General features: G+C 39.1%; 1 protein-coding gene across 3 annotated transcripts in view; it reads left to right on the top strand.

Moving 5' to 3' along the window:
• Positions 1–18,780, top strand: part of kcnq5a (potassium voltage-gated channel, KQT-like subfamily, member 5a) — a 114,741-nt gene that overhangs the window by 62,011 nt on the left and 33,950 nt on the right. For all 3 annotated transcript variants that reach the window (XM_082557097.1, XM_082557096.1, XM_082557098.1), the window contains exon 2: positions 18,658–18,748. In XM_082557097.1, coding sequence (XP_082413223.1) covers positions 18,658–18,748 — 91 coding nt within the window. The remainder of the gene's footprint in view (positions 1–18,657; positions 18,749–18,780) is intronic.

Genomic DNA, 18,780 nt, shown 5'->3' with positions numbered 1-18,780 from the left:
CATCATACACAAACGTACATGCACATTGGAATGCCCACAATTTCCCCACCAATCAGACATCAAACAGCAGTCTGAGGGTTCCCAGCCGGAGCTTTTGATCTGCTTAAATGGGTGTCATTCCGGTACACATTTCTCCAATCTCCTTCTATCAGCAAACAGCCATTTGTCCCCATCACTGATTATCCATCTTATCTGGAGGCCATCAGCTTGGCTGATTAGGACATTCCCAGAATTCCAGTTCTTCTTGGCTGATGGAATTTCTGCATTTCTTCTGGTTAAAATGAGGTATCTTACAGCTCCCATTTCACCATAATTCTTTAATTTCATATTTTATCTGTCAGTCTCTTCACCACACCATCATTTAGCACCTACACACAGTCATGGGAAAAACAAAGTTTTCCTAGTATTATGTGCAATCCTCTGAAAAAAGGAAGTGTACACTTAGTGTTCCCATAGGAATTAAGAGGGTAAGTTGAAACCAAGTGCTGCTAATCAAATGCACTTGATTAGCAATTGTGACCACTTCTTTGAAAGCACAAGTTTTGGCAGCGCGCTAGTGTGGTGAGTTCAGGTGTTTTATCCCAATGCCACGGATTTCCCAGTAAAAGTGTCTTTTTTTGTCATTTTATATTCTAAATAATGTTTCACACTGAAGTTGGACTTTTGTATTAAATGCAGTGACGCTTCCAAACAAATCTGTAGGAGTTTCCAAACAAATAGAGCGCATTTCTTTGTGGGGCCTTGAAATGATTTCTAACCACAAAAAGGAGGGCCCTGCAGAAAATGTTTGGGAGCCACTGCCTTAACATGTGCGTCTGCATGTACACATGCTTTCCACACTCTTCCGCTGCAGTACTGGAGCAAGTTTCAAGCCAACTTGTAAAAATGTCGTATTTTACCTCGTAGTGCCTCTTGCAGTGACCCTGTACAAATCAGAGTCCCGCAGTCAGCACAACCTGCCAGCCTGTATTTTACTAGCAACACAGATATATGGAGCCCAAAGACAGTCAAGTATGCACAGGAAACCGAGGTTTTTACACTTCATCCCTCTTATCTAATACTCATGTCACTAATGGTAGGCAGTATTTCATTCCCTCCCCCTCATTAGTTCTTCCATTTCACTTTCTCTGTGAGAGGTATAAGATAGCACTCTTGTGTAATAGATAAAAGTTAAAATGTTAGGACTCATTTCACTGGTTTTATTTCTTTTGATTTCCATAGACTTTCCATTTTAAATGCAAAAAAAACAAAACAAAGAAAGGAAATACATAACGTCACACGTTATAAATTACCCGTGCACATTAAAAGACTTAAATGCTTCTTTTTTTTAGAGATCCCAAAGGAAAAATGGGAAGAACCCAGTACTGCAGCCAAGAATGATCCAATAGATACACCAGACACTGTTGACTGACGCAATTTCTTTCAAAAATAGCTTAAAAATCTTTACTTGGCAAGTTGCTATTCCATTGTTAATACAGGGAGTGCAGAATTATTAGGCGAATGAGTATTTTGTCCACATCATCCTCTTCATGCATGTTGTCTTACTCCAAGCTGTATAGGCTCGAAAGCCTACTACCAATTAAGCATATTAGGTGATGTGCATCTCTGTAATGAGAAGGGGTGTGGTCTAATGACATCAACACCCTATATCAGGTGTGCATAATTATTAGGCAACTTCCTTTCCTTTGGCAAAATGGGTCAAAAGAAGGACTTGACAGGCTCAGAAAAGTCAAAAATAGTGAGATATCTTGCAGAGGGATGCAGCAGTCTCAAAATTGCAAAGCTTCTGAAGCGTGATCATCGAACAATCAAGCGTTTCATTCAAAATAGTCAACAGGGTCGCAAGAAGCGTGTGGGAAAACCAAGGCGCAAAATAACTGCCCATGAACTGAGAAAAGTCAAGCGTGCAGCTGCCAAGATGCCACTTGCCACCAGTTTGGCCATATTTCAGAGCTGCAACATCACTGGAGTGCCCAAAAGCACAAGGTGTGCAATACTCAGAGACATGGCCAAGGTAAGAAAGGCTGAAAGACGACCACCACTGAACAAGACACACAAGCTGAAACGTCAAGACTGGGCCAAGAAATATCTCAAGACTGATTTTTCTAAGGTTTTATGGACTGATGAAATGAGAGTGAGTCTTGATGGGCCAGATGGATGGGCCCGTGGCTGGATTGGTAAAGGGCAGAGAGCTCCAGTCCGACTCAGACGCCAGCAAGGTGGAGGTGGAGTACTGGTTTGGGCTGGTATCATCAAAGATGAGCTTGTGGGGCCTTTTCGGGTTGAGGATGGAGTCAAGCTCAACTCCCAGTCCTACTGCCAGTTTCTGGAAGACACCTTCTTCAAGCAGTGGTACAGGAAGAAGTCTGCATCCTTCAAGAAAAACATGATTTCCATGCAGGACAATGCTCCATCACACGCGTCCAAGTACTCCACAGCGTGGCTGGCAAGAAAGGATATAAAAGAAGAAAAACTAATGACATGGCCACCTTGTTCACCTGATCTGAACCCCATTGAGAACCTGTGGTCCATCATCAAATGTGAGATTTACAAGGAGGGAAAACAGTACACCTCTCTGAACAGTGTCTGGGAGGCTGTGGTTGCTGCTGCACGCAATGTTGATGGTGAACAGATCAAAACACTGACAGAATCCATGGATGGCAGGCTTTTGAGTGTCCTTGCAAAGAAAGGTGGCTATATTGGTCGCTGATTTGTTTTTGTTTTGTTTTTGAATGTCAGAAATGTATATTTGTGAATGTGGAGATGTTCTATTGGTTTCACTGGTAAAAATAAATAATTGAAATGGGTATATATTTGTTTTTTGTTAAGTTGCCTAATAATTATGCACAGTAATAGTCACCTGCACACACAGATATCCCCCTAAAATAGCTAAAACTAAAAACAAACTAAAGACTACTTCCAAAAACATTCAGCTTTGATATTAATGAGGTTTTTGGGTCCATTGAGAACATGGTTGTTGTTCAATAATAAAATTATTCCTCAAAAATACAACTTGCCTAATAATTCTGCACTCCCTGTATTTCATGGCTAATTAATCTATAGATTTTTTTTTTTACCTTAAGTTTTAGTGTATTAACTGCTGGAAAACAGCCAAATGTTGCTGTTTTATTCTCTGTTGATTGACTTTTCCATTAACCAGTAAGTAAATGGTGTATTACTAATAAGCAGATCTGCACATCTTTATTCATTTTTAGCTGTTGTCATTAGTATTTAGTTGTTCATTTTTAATGGGGAATGTGTTTGGCTTTGCATAAATGTGCCGTGTGTAGGCACAGAAATATTGCAAATTAAAGAGTATAGTTTTATATAGCGTTAAAGGATTAGTATGTTGTTACCAGTAAAACAGTAGCATTTATGAAATGAATCATAAAAATGAATCTGGGACAAAAACGGGATCACTGCGTGCAAAACTTTCTCAACTTTACTGCAGTAGTGGAAAGTGTTGATTTGTTTTAATCCAAAAGTGGTGATCTATAAAAGTTGGCTCTATTTATCAAGATGTAAAAAAATGACAAGTTTAAATACAGTATGATATGATACTAGATTTAACGTAACACCCCACGTGTTTTCTTCGCTGAATATGGGGACAAAAGTAGTAAAACTAGTCCCAAATGGTTTGTTTGAAAAGGAGAGAGAGAGAGAAGACAATAACAGGAGTTATAGCTGATTGTTTTTTTTTACTTGCCTGTAGGCTGGCTACGTCCCATTTCATCCAGACTGGAAATAGGGGAAATAGCCTTCTGCCTTTTTTTTTGGCTTTTGTTCCTTTGTAGTCTCACTTGCTTGCTCACATGTTCCTTTTTGACTCTCTCCTTCTTTAAAAAGCCCTTTTTATCTTCTCTTTTATACCCATGTCTCAATAATACTTTTCACTTTAAGTCATCTGTAAAACACACAGATTTCCGCATTGGCATAATAAAATATTAATGCCTGTATTCATATTGAAAGGTTTGCTGACGTTGTCGGGTATTATTTGTGCTTGAAACATTCACATACATTTTTGTGAAATGAGAAATTTATGTTGAGCATTTTTATTTCTGTTCATCAAAATAATACATTTTGAAGTTTCTCCAGTAAAACTAAAGCCTTATGTACAAATGGCTTATGTTTAACTATAAACCTGGGCCTCCAGTACAAAAGGAAACAAGTGTGAAAATGCAAATTGGACCAGGTCTATATCTGCTCTCGCCCTTCCACCACTTACCTTGACTTGAATGTCAGCAAGACTGTGTGACACAATGACAAGATGGATTACTATTACTATTATTGTAATGTGGCCATGTATCACAATGATAATATTACCGTGTTATGTCAAATCTGTTTGTTTGCCCACAAACTCCCACAAAAACAGGAGTTGAGACACTGAAATTGGCACTGAAAGATTGGTCCCTGAAGATTCTTACCTATATCAGATATCACAACGTAATCATGTTGCCTAGCAACCACCTACCAATGGGTTAAAATGACCAATTTGTATCAGTTATTCACATATAATACCTTATAAAACATCTAATTTTTATTTCATGATGTTTTAGCAAATGTTGCACATTTCTGACATCTCCAAATTGTGAGATTTACAGCATCAGTATTACACTATTACACTGACACATTAGCTTGTAACATAAATTTTATTGTATTTAGAGAATACACAAAAAGTTTAACGTTGTCTACATTATGAACATACTTGCAGCCATGTGATTTCAAGTCATGCAAAATTAGTCCAGGATACAAAATCAGACGTTTTTCCAGCATCTCAATTTATGCATTTTTGTCAGGTGCAAGTTATAGACATATGTAACTAAACCACAGCACATGTAAACAGTGCTAATCAGTGCAGTGGAATTCTTATTTTTTAGAGAATCCATGGTTTACATGGTTCCTTAATCTCAGATTTATCTATCTATTTATATAAACAACATCTAACACCACTTTTTTAACTTTTCTCATTGTGGTTACGTTTATGAATTTGCCAGCAGCACAATCAGATCAACCACTACTGTACCATGGGCAGGTATTTGTTTGTTATTTAAGGTGTTGCAATCAAAATAGTGACACATAACATGAGCCTTAAGCTTGAGCAAGTTATGAAACAGCTAATAATCTGTTGGTAAAGTTTAATAAATCTTGCACTAGAAGTTAGAATAAAATAGAAGGCCTTTATTTACCATCGTTCTATAGGTTTAATGTATAAAACCCCGACTTTCTGAATCTGCTTTTGAGAGTGTTGAGAGAATTGATACACTACAATGCTCAGCCATGGCACTGACTACTTATCATCATCATGATATCTGTTCTAGCATGTGAAATAAAAGGTGTAGTCATATTAATGAGGATGAAAATGTAATTATCATAGGAGGTGGTTCATAAGAAACCATGCAATGGTGCAGTATCTACCCATCATTTTGCTCTGTTTTTATTTTGGTTCAAGAATTTGTGTGGTGCCTCTAAGAATTTCTAATCAAAAAAAGAGTAAAAAAACCCAGGAATTGAATTTTACTGGCATTAACTGGAGCACATCTCTAGTGAATCACAAGCAGCAGCAAAAGTAGAAAGCAAAATCTCAGAAATTTGAGATATCGCAGTAAACTGTTCAACTCATCAGTAAAATATACCGTAGAAACGACAGGAAAGATGAAGACATTTAGTAGCAAAATGTTCTTTATCTGTTATGATTCTTTTTGTTTAGCCTCCTCATAACGAACCTTACGCTTATATAAATGTGTGACAGCAGACATCTTTTTAGGTGTTTTCACAAAGGCACATCATCATTCTTGAGCTTTTACATCAACCTTCACAGACACTGAAGACAAAAAAAAGTAAACAGAAACCCATACTCAAAACGCCTAATGTTCAAAACCTGCAGCCTAGACAGCAGAACAGATGGAGCTGTGTGGGCTGATACATGTGTTTGACACACTGGATATGTGCTTGGACCGAGTGTAAAAATGATAGCAAATATGCATGCATAAGCACACTCACTCAACTCAAAAAGCTATAAGCAGTGTGTACATAAAGTACAAACTCTCACACTTGTACTGACATAAGTTGCGCTGAGTCAGCTTCTCCAGTTCGGTTTTCACTATGTCTGTGCTAAGGGAACCAGTCGGCCATCTGTTGACCTAATGAGCTGACTCCACCAAAGCAATTCAACAGCCCAGATTTACTTCTCTAATAATTCCCTTATTCACCGTTCCAAAGTTCCAGAGCAGCAGTGCTTTTGCAAACAATTTTTGGCATGTTTCATGCTTTGATTTTATTTGTTCTGTGTTCTTTTTAATTTGCTCATCATGCAAGTAAACTGTTCAATTATCAGTCAGTCATCTGAGCTGTTAATTTCTAAGCCTTTAAAACCAAACATAGACTCATCTTCTTCATAAAGAGGTTTTGTGATATACTACAAGAAATACAGTATTTTGAAGGTGAATACAGATTTAAGACGTAGTTTTCAGTTAACATATGCACTGATGAAAATGTATCTCATGCTCGAGGACCTTAGGTATTAGGCCCCTGAGTTGAACTGAGCCTTGCCAGAGGCTCAAACTTTCTCACTTAGTATCCTGACACATTATATAAATAAAATTCTCCAGTAAGTACCTTAAAAGTATAAATATTTCAGACTCTAACTTGGCTTTAACATGGCTACACTTCTGTACTTTATACACATTTGTTTACTTTACTGTTATAGCTTTGCACTGCTACAGTATTTAAAAAACAGTTTTAAATGGATTAAGACTGATGGAGAAAAATATACTATTAGATTTTCATTCAGGCAGCACGGTGGCACGGTGGTTAGGGCAGCACGGTGGCACGGTGGTTAGCACTGTTGCCGCACAGCAAGAAGGTCCTGAGTTCAATTCCAACATCAGACCGGGGTCTTTCTGTGTGGAGTTTGCATGTTCTCCCCGTGTTTGCGTGGGTTCCCTCCGGGTACTCCGGCTTCCTCCCACCGTCCAAAGACATGCAGCTTGTGGGGATAGGTTAATTGGAAAATCCAAATTGCCACTAGGTGTGAATGTGTGAATGAATGTGAGTGCGAATGGTTGTCTGTCCCTGTGTGTTGGCCCGGCGACAGACTGGCGACCTGTCCAGGGTGTACCCTGCCTCTCGCCCTATGACAGCTGGGATAGGCTCCAGTGCCCCCCGCGACCCTGAAAAGGAGAAGTGGAAGCGAATGGATGGATTTTCATTCAGTGCATTTTTCTTCACATTTCCACATAAGCCTGTTCTACGGACAGGGCAAGACTCAACCCACTCAAACAGGGCATTCTGCCTACTAAATCAAAGGTAAAAAAATAAATAAATAAATATGAAAAGGCAACAGAAAAATCACAAGAATGATTGCAAATGTCTGATTGGGTGAGCAGCTTACTGCCACCTCCAGAGTTTCCCACTGCAGAGAGAGATGTGGCACAGAGATGCAATAAAAACAAACATAGAAACAAAAGAAGCACATACACAAAAGCATGATCTACTTCAGTTAACTCAAGCAACTTTTTTGATCTGTGTCTAAATTTCACTGTATTTCCATTTTACCTGTTGTAGCTGTTTTTGTGCTGATTAGCACAAACTGATATGGGTAACTGTTGATTCCTGCAGTGACTTCTATTCTAAAGCCTGTGGGTACTATTTTTAATTTAGTTCAGATGGCTTGTCTATTACGCTTATTTTCATCAGGACTCGTATTTTTAAAAATAGACGAGAACATCTGAACAGGGACCAAAGTTGTCTGCTCTGACCTCCTGTCTTTGTCTCATCCAGGTTGCCTAGGGTTTATTTTAGCTGCACCCTCAAACATAGCAAGCTAGACTCAGCCCTGTTTTTCGCTACACAATATCCTGTGATTATAAATACGTAAAATTCAACAAGGCCTGTTACTGCCTATTGTGTAAGTACAAATGCAACAAAAAAGTGTTTTACAATGCTAAAGAGAAAAAAAATGAACTCAGTCAAACTAAACTTTTAGTCATAAAATTTAAATTGCAGTCCTGTCTAAGAAACAAAGGAAGTAAATGTGCTGTTGAAATGAGTTACATAAAATGCCAAGATTCAAAACTGCAAGACAAAAAGCCAGACTTAATTCCTGACAAACCATATTGTGGTCTTGGCTTAACTGAGCTCATTTAAGCTGCACAGGCCCTGTACTTGATCAATCATAGTCCTCTTTGGGCTCAGCTAGCTGGGTGTGAGTAATGAGCCTTCATGCACATGCTGCACATAATCAAGTGGCATTAAAGAAAGCTACCCACTGAGCCCGGTGGATTTCCAAATACACAAAGGTGTGATATTTTCTGTCATAACGTGCATAATGCAGCTGGCTAAGCCAAGTGTCTGTCTTTAGAACACAGCAAGAAAGAGGAAAGTGTATCTACTCAATCTATACAGCCAGCAAAGATATTATTGTAAAATAGATAATTCAGAGTCTTTATCTACACAGCAACTGCAGATTTGTGCTTCTAATTTCCTTGCCTCAGAGGTTTGGATAAGCCTGTGTTTATGTGCGCTCTGATTTCTGAGAAATCAAATGATAAAAAGCTTTTGATTCGAAGTCCAAGGGAAATCAAACACAGAAGCTGAACCCCTTCCCTTTCCCACTCTGTCAGTGTAGGGACATCACTCTTGTTTATGAGGCTGTGTGTTCAAGAGAAACAAATAGTTTAAAATAAATAAATATATATATATGATTTTCAATACAGTTTTGTCACATAAACTTGTCTACCGTTCTCTCCTTTTTGAACTCTCCTTTGGTCTCTGGTTCACTGTCTGCCTCTGACATCTGCTTCACAGCATTGTGAACGGGAGTTTTGGAGTGGTTTAAATGCTGAAATGGGTGCTGATAGGAATCTTGTGTATTGTGTGTGTGTGTGTCTCTGTGTGTGTGTGTGTGTGTGTGTATAAGCCAGTATTTTTTATGAACCCCGTTAGCTGTTGGCTTTCTTCAACAATCTGTCAGTCTGTGTCTAGTTAACGAAAACACACATACGCACGCACGCACTGAAAGCTTTCCGAGTATTCTTGCACCAGTCACCCATCTTCAGTGCATCCCACATCATGGAAAATTGGCTTCTGTCCGGCTCTTTCTTGCTCTCTGCGCCCGTCTCTGAAGTCTTTCTGTCTGTCTCTCTTTGCTGCAGTAACATGGCTTCTAGATGTGGCGATGTGGCACGTTAATCCACTGGTAAACCGGTGAAGAGGGATGCTCAGACATACCAAATTTAGATGTCGCAGATCTGAACTGTGCAGTTACCTTTAATTCCCTTTTGCACAAAAAGTTTGGATTGATGTCGTGAATTTGTTGAGACATCTCTAAATCTGTTTCTAAACTTGTGCGCTAAGTCAAATCAATACAGAAAGCAAAAACTAAATAACACCTCTACCCGCACGGCTTTGCCAATTCTCTTTCCATAAACAATCATTTTATGCTAATAATAGCTTCCTTCTGTTGTATGACATTGGTGCAGCTCTCTATGTCTAAAGAAATAATATGAATATGATATGATTATTATATAAAAGTCTTATATTAGAAGTATTTCTGTCAAATAAAAAATGAGGTGATAAAAAAAAACTGCATATGTGTATAGATGGATGTGTGTGTGTGTGTAATATAAAATCTCCTCAGTCAAAGCATCTGCTGTGCCCACTGTGGGAGGTTTATCAAATTTTCTCTGTGAACTGGCACATGCTGAGCAGTTTATCTCCATTGCCTCGTAGGTCTTTATGTCACTGACGTTACTGGCATTAAATGACGCACGCAGATGCAGCTGGAGTGTGTCGTCCCCACAGACTGTATATAAAGATGGACGATGCATCACGATGCAGCCTCCCACTGTACAGAAGTAAAGCCAAAATATCCCGGAAATTAGCAGGGCATTCTTGGACTAGTGGTGTTATTTGCAACCGGAGTCCGTGCTCTTTAGTTCTGTATATAGAGTCTATCATTGTTTGGAGGCTGTTCAGTTCAGCAACATTTAAAGAAGACAAAACAGATCACTGAGAAGTCTTCTAGGGTTTATTTCCTACATATTATTTGAGTCATATTAGAAGATGTGACCCTTAAATCTATCAGCTCAGGATTAAAAGTTACATACTTTGTAGATCGATTGAATTGAATATTACACTTCAAGCTTGGTTCATGCCCTTGTATTAGGCCTTTCTTATACTTCCTGACATGAGATGGTATGTTCCATCCACCTATATATTTGACTTCTGAGATTTAAAGATCGACTATTACATCTTCTTGCGTTTTTCTTTTAGTGGAGAAAGGCTCGATGGAGAAAGCCTTGCAACTCTTTCACAGGCTTGTAGAGCCGTGCAGCGCCATGTCCTTGGCCCGGCTGTGTTTGGTCAGGTAGTTGCTTAGAAATAAAACCGTATGTTTTATCACTGCCATCATCAGGTAAGATACTGCACTCGACTGGATAAACACAGGGATTAACTAATAGACTGCTGGCAAAGAATCACCCTGGCTCCGTCTTTCTTTCTGACTATGCCTCCTTCTTTCCCTCATCTTGCTTTTTCATCTCTTTCTGTCATCTCTTTTGGCTCTTTATCTACCGGTGTGTGTGTGTGTGTGTGTGTGTGTGTGTGTGTGTGTGTGTGTGTGTGTGTGTGTGTGTGTGTGTGTGTGTGTGTGTGTGTGTGTGTGTGTGTGTGATATCATTCAGTGACACCTGAGAGGTCCACAGTAGGTCCAGAGAGAAAGTAAGAGATTGGGCAGACAAAAAGACTGAAAAGAAAGAGTTGCTCCCCTTACCTTCATCTCTATCTCCCTGTCTTGTTTCATTAGAGATATACCGATTAACCAGGACTTTCTTATTTGGATATATAGTATTTATAGCTTGAGCTGTGTCTTCCCATTACAGCCACAACTAGCCCTGCTGCTTTCATCCAGGAGAACCTGCTGAACTAACTCCTATATTGTTCAATCATTTTGATTTGTGGGAGTCAGTATTTCCCCTTTAATCCACCACCGAGGTCTCTGCTGCTCTTTTGTTTCTTGTTTCTGTTTCTTTTGTTTTGTTAACTTGACACATTATGAGGAACATCATGTACTTCTCCAAAGTGAGTAGTCTCGTCAGCTCTCTCAGTTTGTCTTTTTCTCTCCATTTCAATCTTTTCCCCTCTGGTTCCACTCCCTTGATTGAAAGGGTATGCATGGCTGGCACAAAAAGAAAGAAGGAAATAGATAATGATACCAGACAGCATTGTGTGGAAAACCTTGACCTCTCACGTACCCAGTCTGTCTCTCTCTCTCACACACACTCAGAGACACAGAAACACACCACGCTTTCTCCATCCATGCTCAGATTCTTATTTAATTATAAAAACATCATGCGTGCTCTCTTACTTGGCTGCTCCCCACACTTGTTTAAACCAACCGTATCATGTTAGTATGTGCATACTGCAAGCTTTTACATCTCACAAACATATCTGTGCTTCACACACAGATGCACACATCTTACCATAAGCTGCTTGATGACTTTAAACCTTCTTCCACTTTCCATGTCCAGTCAGAGACAAATTATTATCCACAGAAAAGAGAAAAGTCAAGTGGTCCTCTCTCCAGTGTCAAGACTATATCTGCTTTGTTCGTATCAGTTTATAACTTTTTGCACTGATGATATCAGAAATTTAGTTTACTTTACACATGAATCTGAAAGTGGGAAAGTAATTTCCCACAAATAAATCAGTTGAAATCCTTCTAGTTACCTGTAAAGTTGGAGGTACATATTTGGAAGAAATAACAAATTGTGTAGCTTTAAATTTTGCTATACACACATTTTCAAGAAGGAACAACTTTTAAAAGTCATCAAATTGGAAACTGCTGTGCAGCTACTGTTTGTTTCCTGTTGTAGCCTACTTACCTTGTTTCTATTTTAAGATCTCATGTTTGTAATGAAACCGCCCTGGGAGTCCAGGCTGCAAATCTCCAGGGAACTGATTACTCACATACTCACCTCACTCTCCTGGCTTTTTTGGCATTATTGTCAGCTTGTCACCTTGTGGAGGAGTGTGTGTGTGTGTGTGTGTGTGTGTGTGTGTGTGTGTGTGTGTGTGTGTGTGTGTGTGTGTGTACAGTAGTGCAGTTCCTCAGATGTTCATCAGCAGTAAATAAGTCTGTGTCATATGCACCAAGGGGGGCAAACTATCAAACCTGCAGTCCTCTACTGAGAGTGTCAAGCACCAACTTAACCACATGTTGGTCTGACAATGTGATGCAGAAGTTGGCCAGCATGCAGTGGAGCAACCTAATAAACAAAGTTAGCTGACATTTAACAAACTGGGACATCCACCACAAATGTTCTGAAGAGGAACACTGTGAAATTGAATGGACTCTAAACATTTGGTGCTAATGTCAGTAAACAGCAACGTTTTTAGCAACAACAACTATATGAACCATATATGAGACGACACACAAATCGCCTGTTAGGTTAATATTGATATTAATTAATATTGCTTTTGTGCCTGAGTTGGATATTGAGCTATGAGGTGATGGAAAACTTGTACTTATGCAAATATGTATCATCACGTCTAATTCTTTAGTTTAAACTGAGCCAGTAACATTAAAGTCTTCATACTAAACACAGAGGCATACTGTTCAATCTTTACAAGAAATGCCATACGATGGAGCATTTTGCAAATGCTAAAAATATGTCTTTCCAAACACTTACATGAAGATGACTTCAAGCAAGGACAAGTTTCAGCATTGCTAGTCAACTGCCAACATCTATTAAATTCTCAAAGTCAGGATCACAAGTTTTTTAATTTAATTATATAATTTGAGACAAGTAGCTGCTTTAAAACCACTGGATCTGTTTTTCACAATGTGTTGTTAAACATTTGGAGATAAAGTATTTGAATTTCAGGAGCAGGCCCACACCTCCAAACACGCTCCTTCCAGTTCTCATCTATATATGTTCCCCCAATTCTACAAGCTGTTCGTTCTCGTTTACGTGCCCCACCCTCCCTGCCCTTTTTAATTCTTTAACTTCTTCACTTCTATTTAATAGATGAGGATCGGCCCGGGAGCCACTGCCAGTCAGCTTCAAGGCCTTCCCCAAACATCAGCTCAATTCATGTCCAAGCCTTTATCTTTATCTTAACCTTTATCTACCAATTGCTGTCAAACATAAAATAAGGACGTGGGCCCAGCAAGTGAAACATCTGTTTTATAAGTTATTCGCAATAGTATCAGCATTTTCTCAATAGCCTTAACGAAAACTAAAAATATATTTAATAGAGAGCCTTGCTTGAGATACTTGTACTGAATACATACTTGTTTCTGCACACTCAGCTTTCTCAGAATGAGCTACACAGATCTCAGCACTTCTACTTTATTTGTGCAGCTATTTTTAAAAAGTGGCAAATTCACCAAGGAACTGTTATCAACTATATCTCTCATCAGTTCTTCCTTGTTCGTCATGTCTGCCTGCATCCACTGAATAATTTCATCATCAACCGATGTCCGACAAGAGATGCAACAGATGGAAAACACACACTGTTCCTGGATGCTTAAAGCAATGTTGATACTATGCTGATTTCAGATGAGTGATGTAAAATTATGCCACTTTTAAACACAGAAAGCCGAGAGTTCATTAGACTTTTTTCATTATTCATAATCACACGGTTGACTCAGAAACCCGCAGTCATGCCTTCTTCTCATCAGCATGTCTAAACAATAATCATCTGATGACTGAAATCACAGATCCAGTACCTGTCCACCAAATGGTAAAGAGCTGTCTGATGTGATGGGTGATCTTTGCATCTCCTCTCCTCAAAAATGAAAACTGCTGCCATTGTAAATATAGCGTGGAGCGTTCATCGAGAATGCCTCTGCTTGTGTTGTTATAAACATCAAAGAATAATAACGTGTGTTTCCAAAGTTATTCATATAGTCCCCGATTGTAAATTGCAGGAGCTATTCACTCTGATTTTGCCAAAGGCTGTAATCAAGGTCTCTCATTGCTCTATTTTCACACAGTACACTAAACCGTTCACTCATTTTATTTATTCACTAAAAGCCTGGTACTGAAATGTTATTAGAAAGAAAATATACTTGAAACATGAGGATGAAAAATAAAAACATCTTGAAAATATGCAATTGTCTAATACAAAATAGCCTTAGAAATTACATTTGGACACTGAAATTTAGCCAGGCTTCACTTTATTAAGTCAAGAAATTTTGGAGAAAAATTCTTTAACCAATTTCAAATCACATCACAGTATAATTTGTACATGTCATTGCTTCTAAAATTACATGCTCTTACAAAGAGTACCAATGCAAACACGCAATTAATGTGCTAGTGATGCATTTTTATGTTTCTAAAACGTAGTGTGTGGAATAAGGCCTACATATACACCACTGCCTGCCGACTCTAGGTATCTCTGAAAAACTTTTGTAAGTCAATTTTCAGAGTGGCGTGTTTAGTGAAGCTATCTGTGTTTCCAAAAGGTGTCAGATTGGCTGAAAGGTCAGCTAGATCGCAAGACAAAGAAGAGCACTACTGCTTACCTCTGAAGTTACAAGCCAACTTCTGCGATATTACCTTCTAAAATGTTGAAACCAGTGCACATGATTCAGAAACTCTTTTGTCTTCATATTCATAATTTCCTGCTGAAATTCAGGACTCACCAGCCTAAATAAATAAATAATTTAAAGAAACAAGCATTCATAGCATTCTAGCAATGAAAAAACATGTTGTGCTGCAACATTAGAGGGAGAATTCTTTAAATAGCCACACTTGAAGGATGTGTTACAAGCTAGGATATATTTTGCTCCATAAAGTAAACATAAATGAGACAGGAGAGGAGTGGTAGAAGTACATATACATAAATGCATCCATCCAATCATTTAAGGGAAGTTGATCTGGTCTCTTCCATAAACAAGAGATCTGGAACATCCCACACTGCTTTTACAGAAAGTGTTTTTGTAGTCTTCAGGAGTACTTCTCCAGGCGTCTTGACGGACAGTCCAAATCTCTTCTTTGAATCTTTGCTGCATCTTGTGCTGTCATCATGATCCCTCACTGCTCTTGGCAGTTCATGACTGATAGTGCTCCACTGTGTGTTCTTCCATCATTATGCTGTTACTGCACTGCCATTATGTTTGGGATCATTGATGATGCTGTTGCCAAGCAGATATTTTCTAAATAGTATTACATGGTGGATCAAAATGTGACGATCCTTTACTGCATTCCTAAAAACATAATTTTGTTTACACTGTTGTAGCCAGCTCTACTGATCTCCTCCAGGCATATTTATTTGAACCAAAAGTTCACATTTGGGTTCATCATTCTATAAGACATGTAGTTACTCATTTTCAGTCAAGTTTTAATGTAATTGTGGCGTCTTGACAGCCACTGTTATGACCCCTGGTTGGACGGAGGGAGTAACGGGACAGCCACAATAATTTTGAGTCCTTGTGAAAGTGAAGAAAATTATTCAAGATTGTACAAAATGTGGAAAGAGACCATTAGGTTGTGTCTAACAGAAAAGAACCTACATTTGAAAATTACCTAGTCCTCTGTCTCCCACCACAAACCTTTTAAAAACAAAAGAATTGCTCAAGAGCGGCACCCCAGGTGTGCCAAATAGTCATCAGCAAGGAGAGAGTGAGAGTCTAACCACAGGTAGGTTTCCTTTATGGGAGAGTCCTCAGTCCTGATTGGTCCTGATACAATGACATAACCTGCCATCTAGTTTCTTAAATGGAATTGGACTGAGTTAGGAATGATCATGATCCTAACAGGAAAAGCACATTTTTTCAAAGATAAGCTGACTGATTGAAGCCAGTCAGCACATCATTTTTAGTGGTCAAATTAGTGGGTTGGCAAACAAAACCAAACACATTGCCTGGGAGTGTGTTGTCACTGCAGTGAACGAGGTGGAGCAGAGAGATAGAAATGATCCACCGCAAGCTTGGACACTTCCCAAACTGCTAACGCCTAACAAAAATCATTAGGAAAGTCATGTTAAAACCTGACCTGTTTCAGACCAGGTCTAAAGGATTACCTATGCCTGGTTTTTTACTTTTCTGCCAGAGATCAGTAATATCTTCCCCACTCACTGTCTGAGGAGGGTGCACAGTATCCTGCGGGACCAACATCACCCTGCGCGCCACCTTTTCCATCTGCTGCCCTCAGGGAGAAGGTACAGGTCTATACAGGCCAGAACATCCAGACTGGCCAACAGCCTGTATCCACAGGCTGTGAGGCTCCTGAACTCTCTGCCCCCCTCTCACGGACAATAACCATATCCAACTTCTTAATAGCAATGAACTGGTCTGCATTGGTGCATCATATCTTTATTCTCTTCCCCCTCCTGCCCCCCCCCCCCCCCCTCTTTCTTAAATAGATAACTATCATATCTGATATCATATCTCACAGTACAATAATATTGAATGGGTTGCATTGTTGTATTTTGTCATGTTTCTCAGGTCTTTGTCTGAATTTCTACGAACATTATTGCTAAGGATTGTCTTATTGCATTGGAGTCACACTGGGTTAAATATGTACACTTGGGTTTTAAGGGGTATTTATTATTTTCTTCTTTTTTTTGGGTTGTATGGAAGCCCCAAACGCAATTTCATTGTTCTTGACAATGACAATAAATAAATAAATACTAAATACTAAATACTTCTTAACAAGTTATCCTGACGATCTGTGGTTACACACACAGACACACCAACAACACACAAACTTCTCTATCACAACTGGATGCTGTTTTTAAATGTGCTCTTCATGCTGTCTGTCTGCATGACAGTAAAGAGCTATTAGACAAGGAGCCAGTATCAGATACAGATGTGTGCTGGAAGTTCGAACCATCAGTCCTCTGCTGCTGTGAAGCATGCAGCCAGGTACACACATGAGCATTCACCTCACTTTTCATATTCCTTGTGGATCCCATGGAAAATAAATCCTGACATCAATTATACAAGGAAGCCAGAAGAGAGAAAATAAAATGCGTCCAGAGAAACAGAAGGCTGAAGGAAGGAGAGATTACAGTTGGAGGATGGGATGTGAGGAGGGAAACAGTGTGGGAGGGACCAGTAAACAATTTGGTATATTAAAGAGACAAGTAAGAGCGAGGGTCCCGAAAATGAGAAAGGGAATAAGACTGGAAAAGAAACCTTTAAAAAAATCTGTGGGAATGAGACCATAAACACATAAATATCAGAAAGACAGATGGCGTCTTGGAAAAAAACAAAAACAGTTCAGAGTTACTCTGAAGAACAGTAGGCTGGGACTGCTAGTCGGTGCATATGTTGCCTGGAAGCTGCCTTGTGAATTTTAATTTGTATTTGCTCATTAACCAAGTTGCCATATGACTTACAAGAGACTGAGTGGTTTCCTTGCAGGCACCAGTGATGTAGTTTGAGTCTATATTGTCATTTGAAACAACGCATTAGAAATTGGAGCTTTTACTCTGAGTACGTTAGAGTTATTCCAGATCCATACCCCACAGTTCCACTCTGATTATGACTCAAGCTTTACAGTAACGATCAGAAATCAAATTACAAGGATGTGCAGAAAGTTGGTGTGGCAGGGGAGGATGCTAGGGATAGAGTGAGATGGACGCAGATGATACGCCGTGGCGACCCCTAAAGGGAGCATCCAAAAGAAGAAGAAGAAAAAGAAGAAATTACAAAATACTTTTATTCACAACTGGATTCAGTTTTGGATTGACATACAGATTGTGGGATATCAGCTCTGACATACAGATTTTCCAGTGACCCCCCTTTATATTGATATTTTAGCTTTTTATTTGTTTCTGTGTGGGTTTTTTCCTGTGAAATATAAATACTAAGCTCAGTGTCTATATAATCTCTATGAACCAGCGAGCTCTAGATGCTCAGTTTCACACAATTTTTGTATTCTTGGCTCTGCATGATACAAGTGAGAGTAGATATATCTAAGATAGATCACTAACTAAGATAACTAAGATCAATAACTAAGATAAGATCACAACGGAATAGAATTAGAACAGAATAGAATTCAACTTTATTGTCATTGCACACGTCACAAGTACAAGGCAACGAAATGCAGTTTACATCCATCCAGAAAGGGCTTTGAAATGAACTGAAGGGCCATTGTAGACCAGATAAGGATCATTGAAGAAGGAAGAAACAGCTCATTTCAAACAGGAAATCACGCCAACCTGCTCTAGTAGAGTAATAAATATATTAAGCTGGAAATTAATATAATGGCTCCCCTTTAAAGGATAACCCTAGGATAACTAGTCAACAACAGAATGTATTTACAATCTTTTGAGGCCTTATTGTTACTGTGATAACCATTTATTTGCCTTCCCTCCATTCACTAAATTACAGTGCTGTAATAAAATAAAAGATGCTGAAGCTGTAAACATTGTTTCGTCAGAAACTAATAAGGCTCTTAACAGTTTAAATCCAGATTGTAGCCTGGTGGGGGGAAAATAATCACTTCCAGAGAATCCCTGAGCTAACGAGTCTAAACCTTTACGAAGATCTAAATCACCTTTATTACACACATATATGTTTTGTATTAATATGTGTGTGTGTGTGTGTGTGTGTGTGTGTGTGTGTGTGTGTGTGTGTGTGTGTGTGTGCGTGTGTGTGTGTGTGTGTGTGCGTGTGTGTGTGTGTTTGTTTTGTCTTCAAAGGTTTATCCTGGTATTCGGATGTCTAGTTCTCTCTGTGTTTTCCACCATCCCTGCTCACCAGGAGTTCTCATCGCACTGCCTGCTCATCCTGGTAGGACACACAAGAAAACAACCACACACAAA

Source organism: Aulonocara stuartgranti (assembly GCF_965226115.1).
Source record: "Aulonocara stuartgranti genome assembly, chromosome: 13".
Lineage (NCBI taxonomy): Eukaryota > Metazoa > Chordata > Actinopteri > Cichliformes > Cichlidae > Aulonocara > Aulonocara stuartgranti.
Note: the sequence above shows the minus strand (reverse complement) of the source record. Positions and strands in the feature narration are given on the sequence as shown.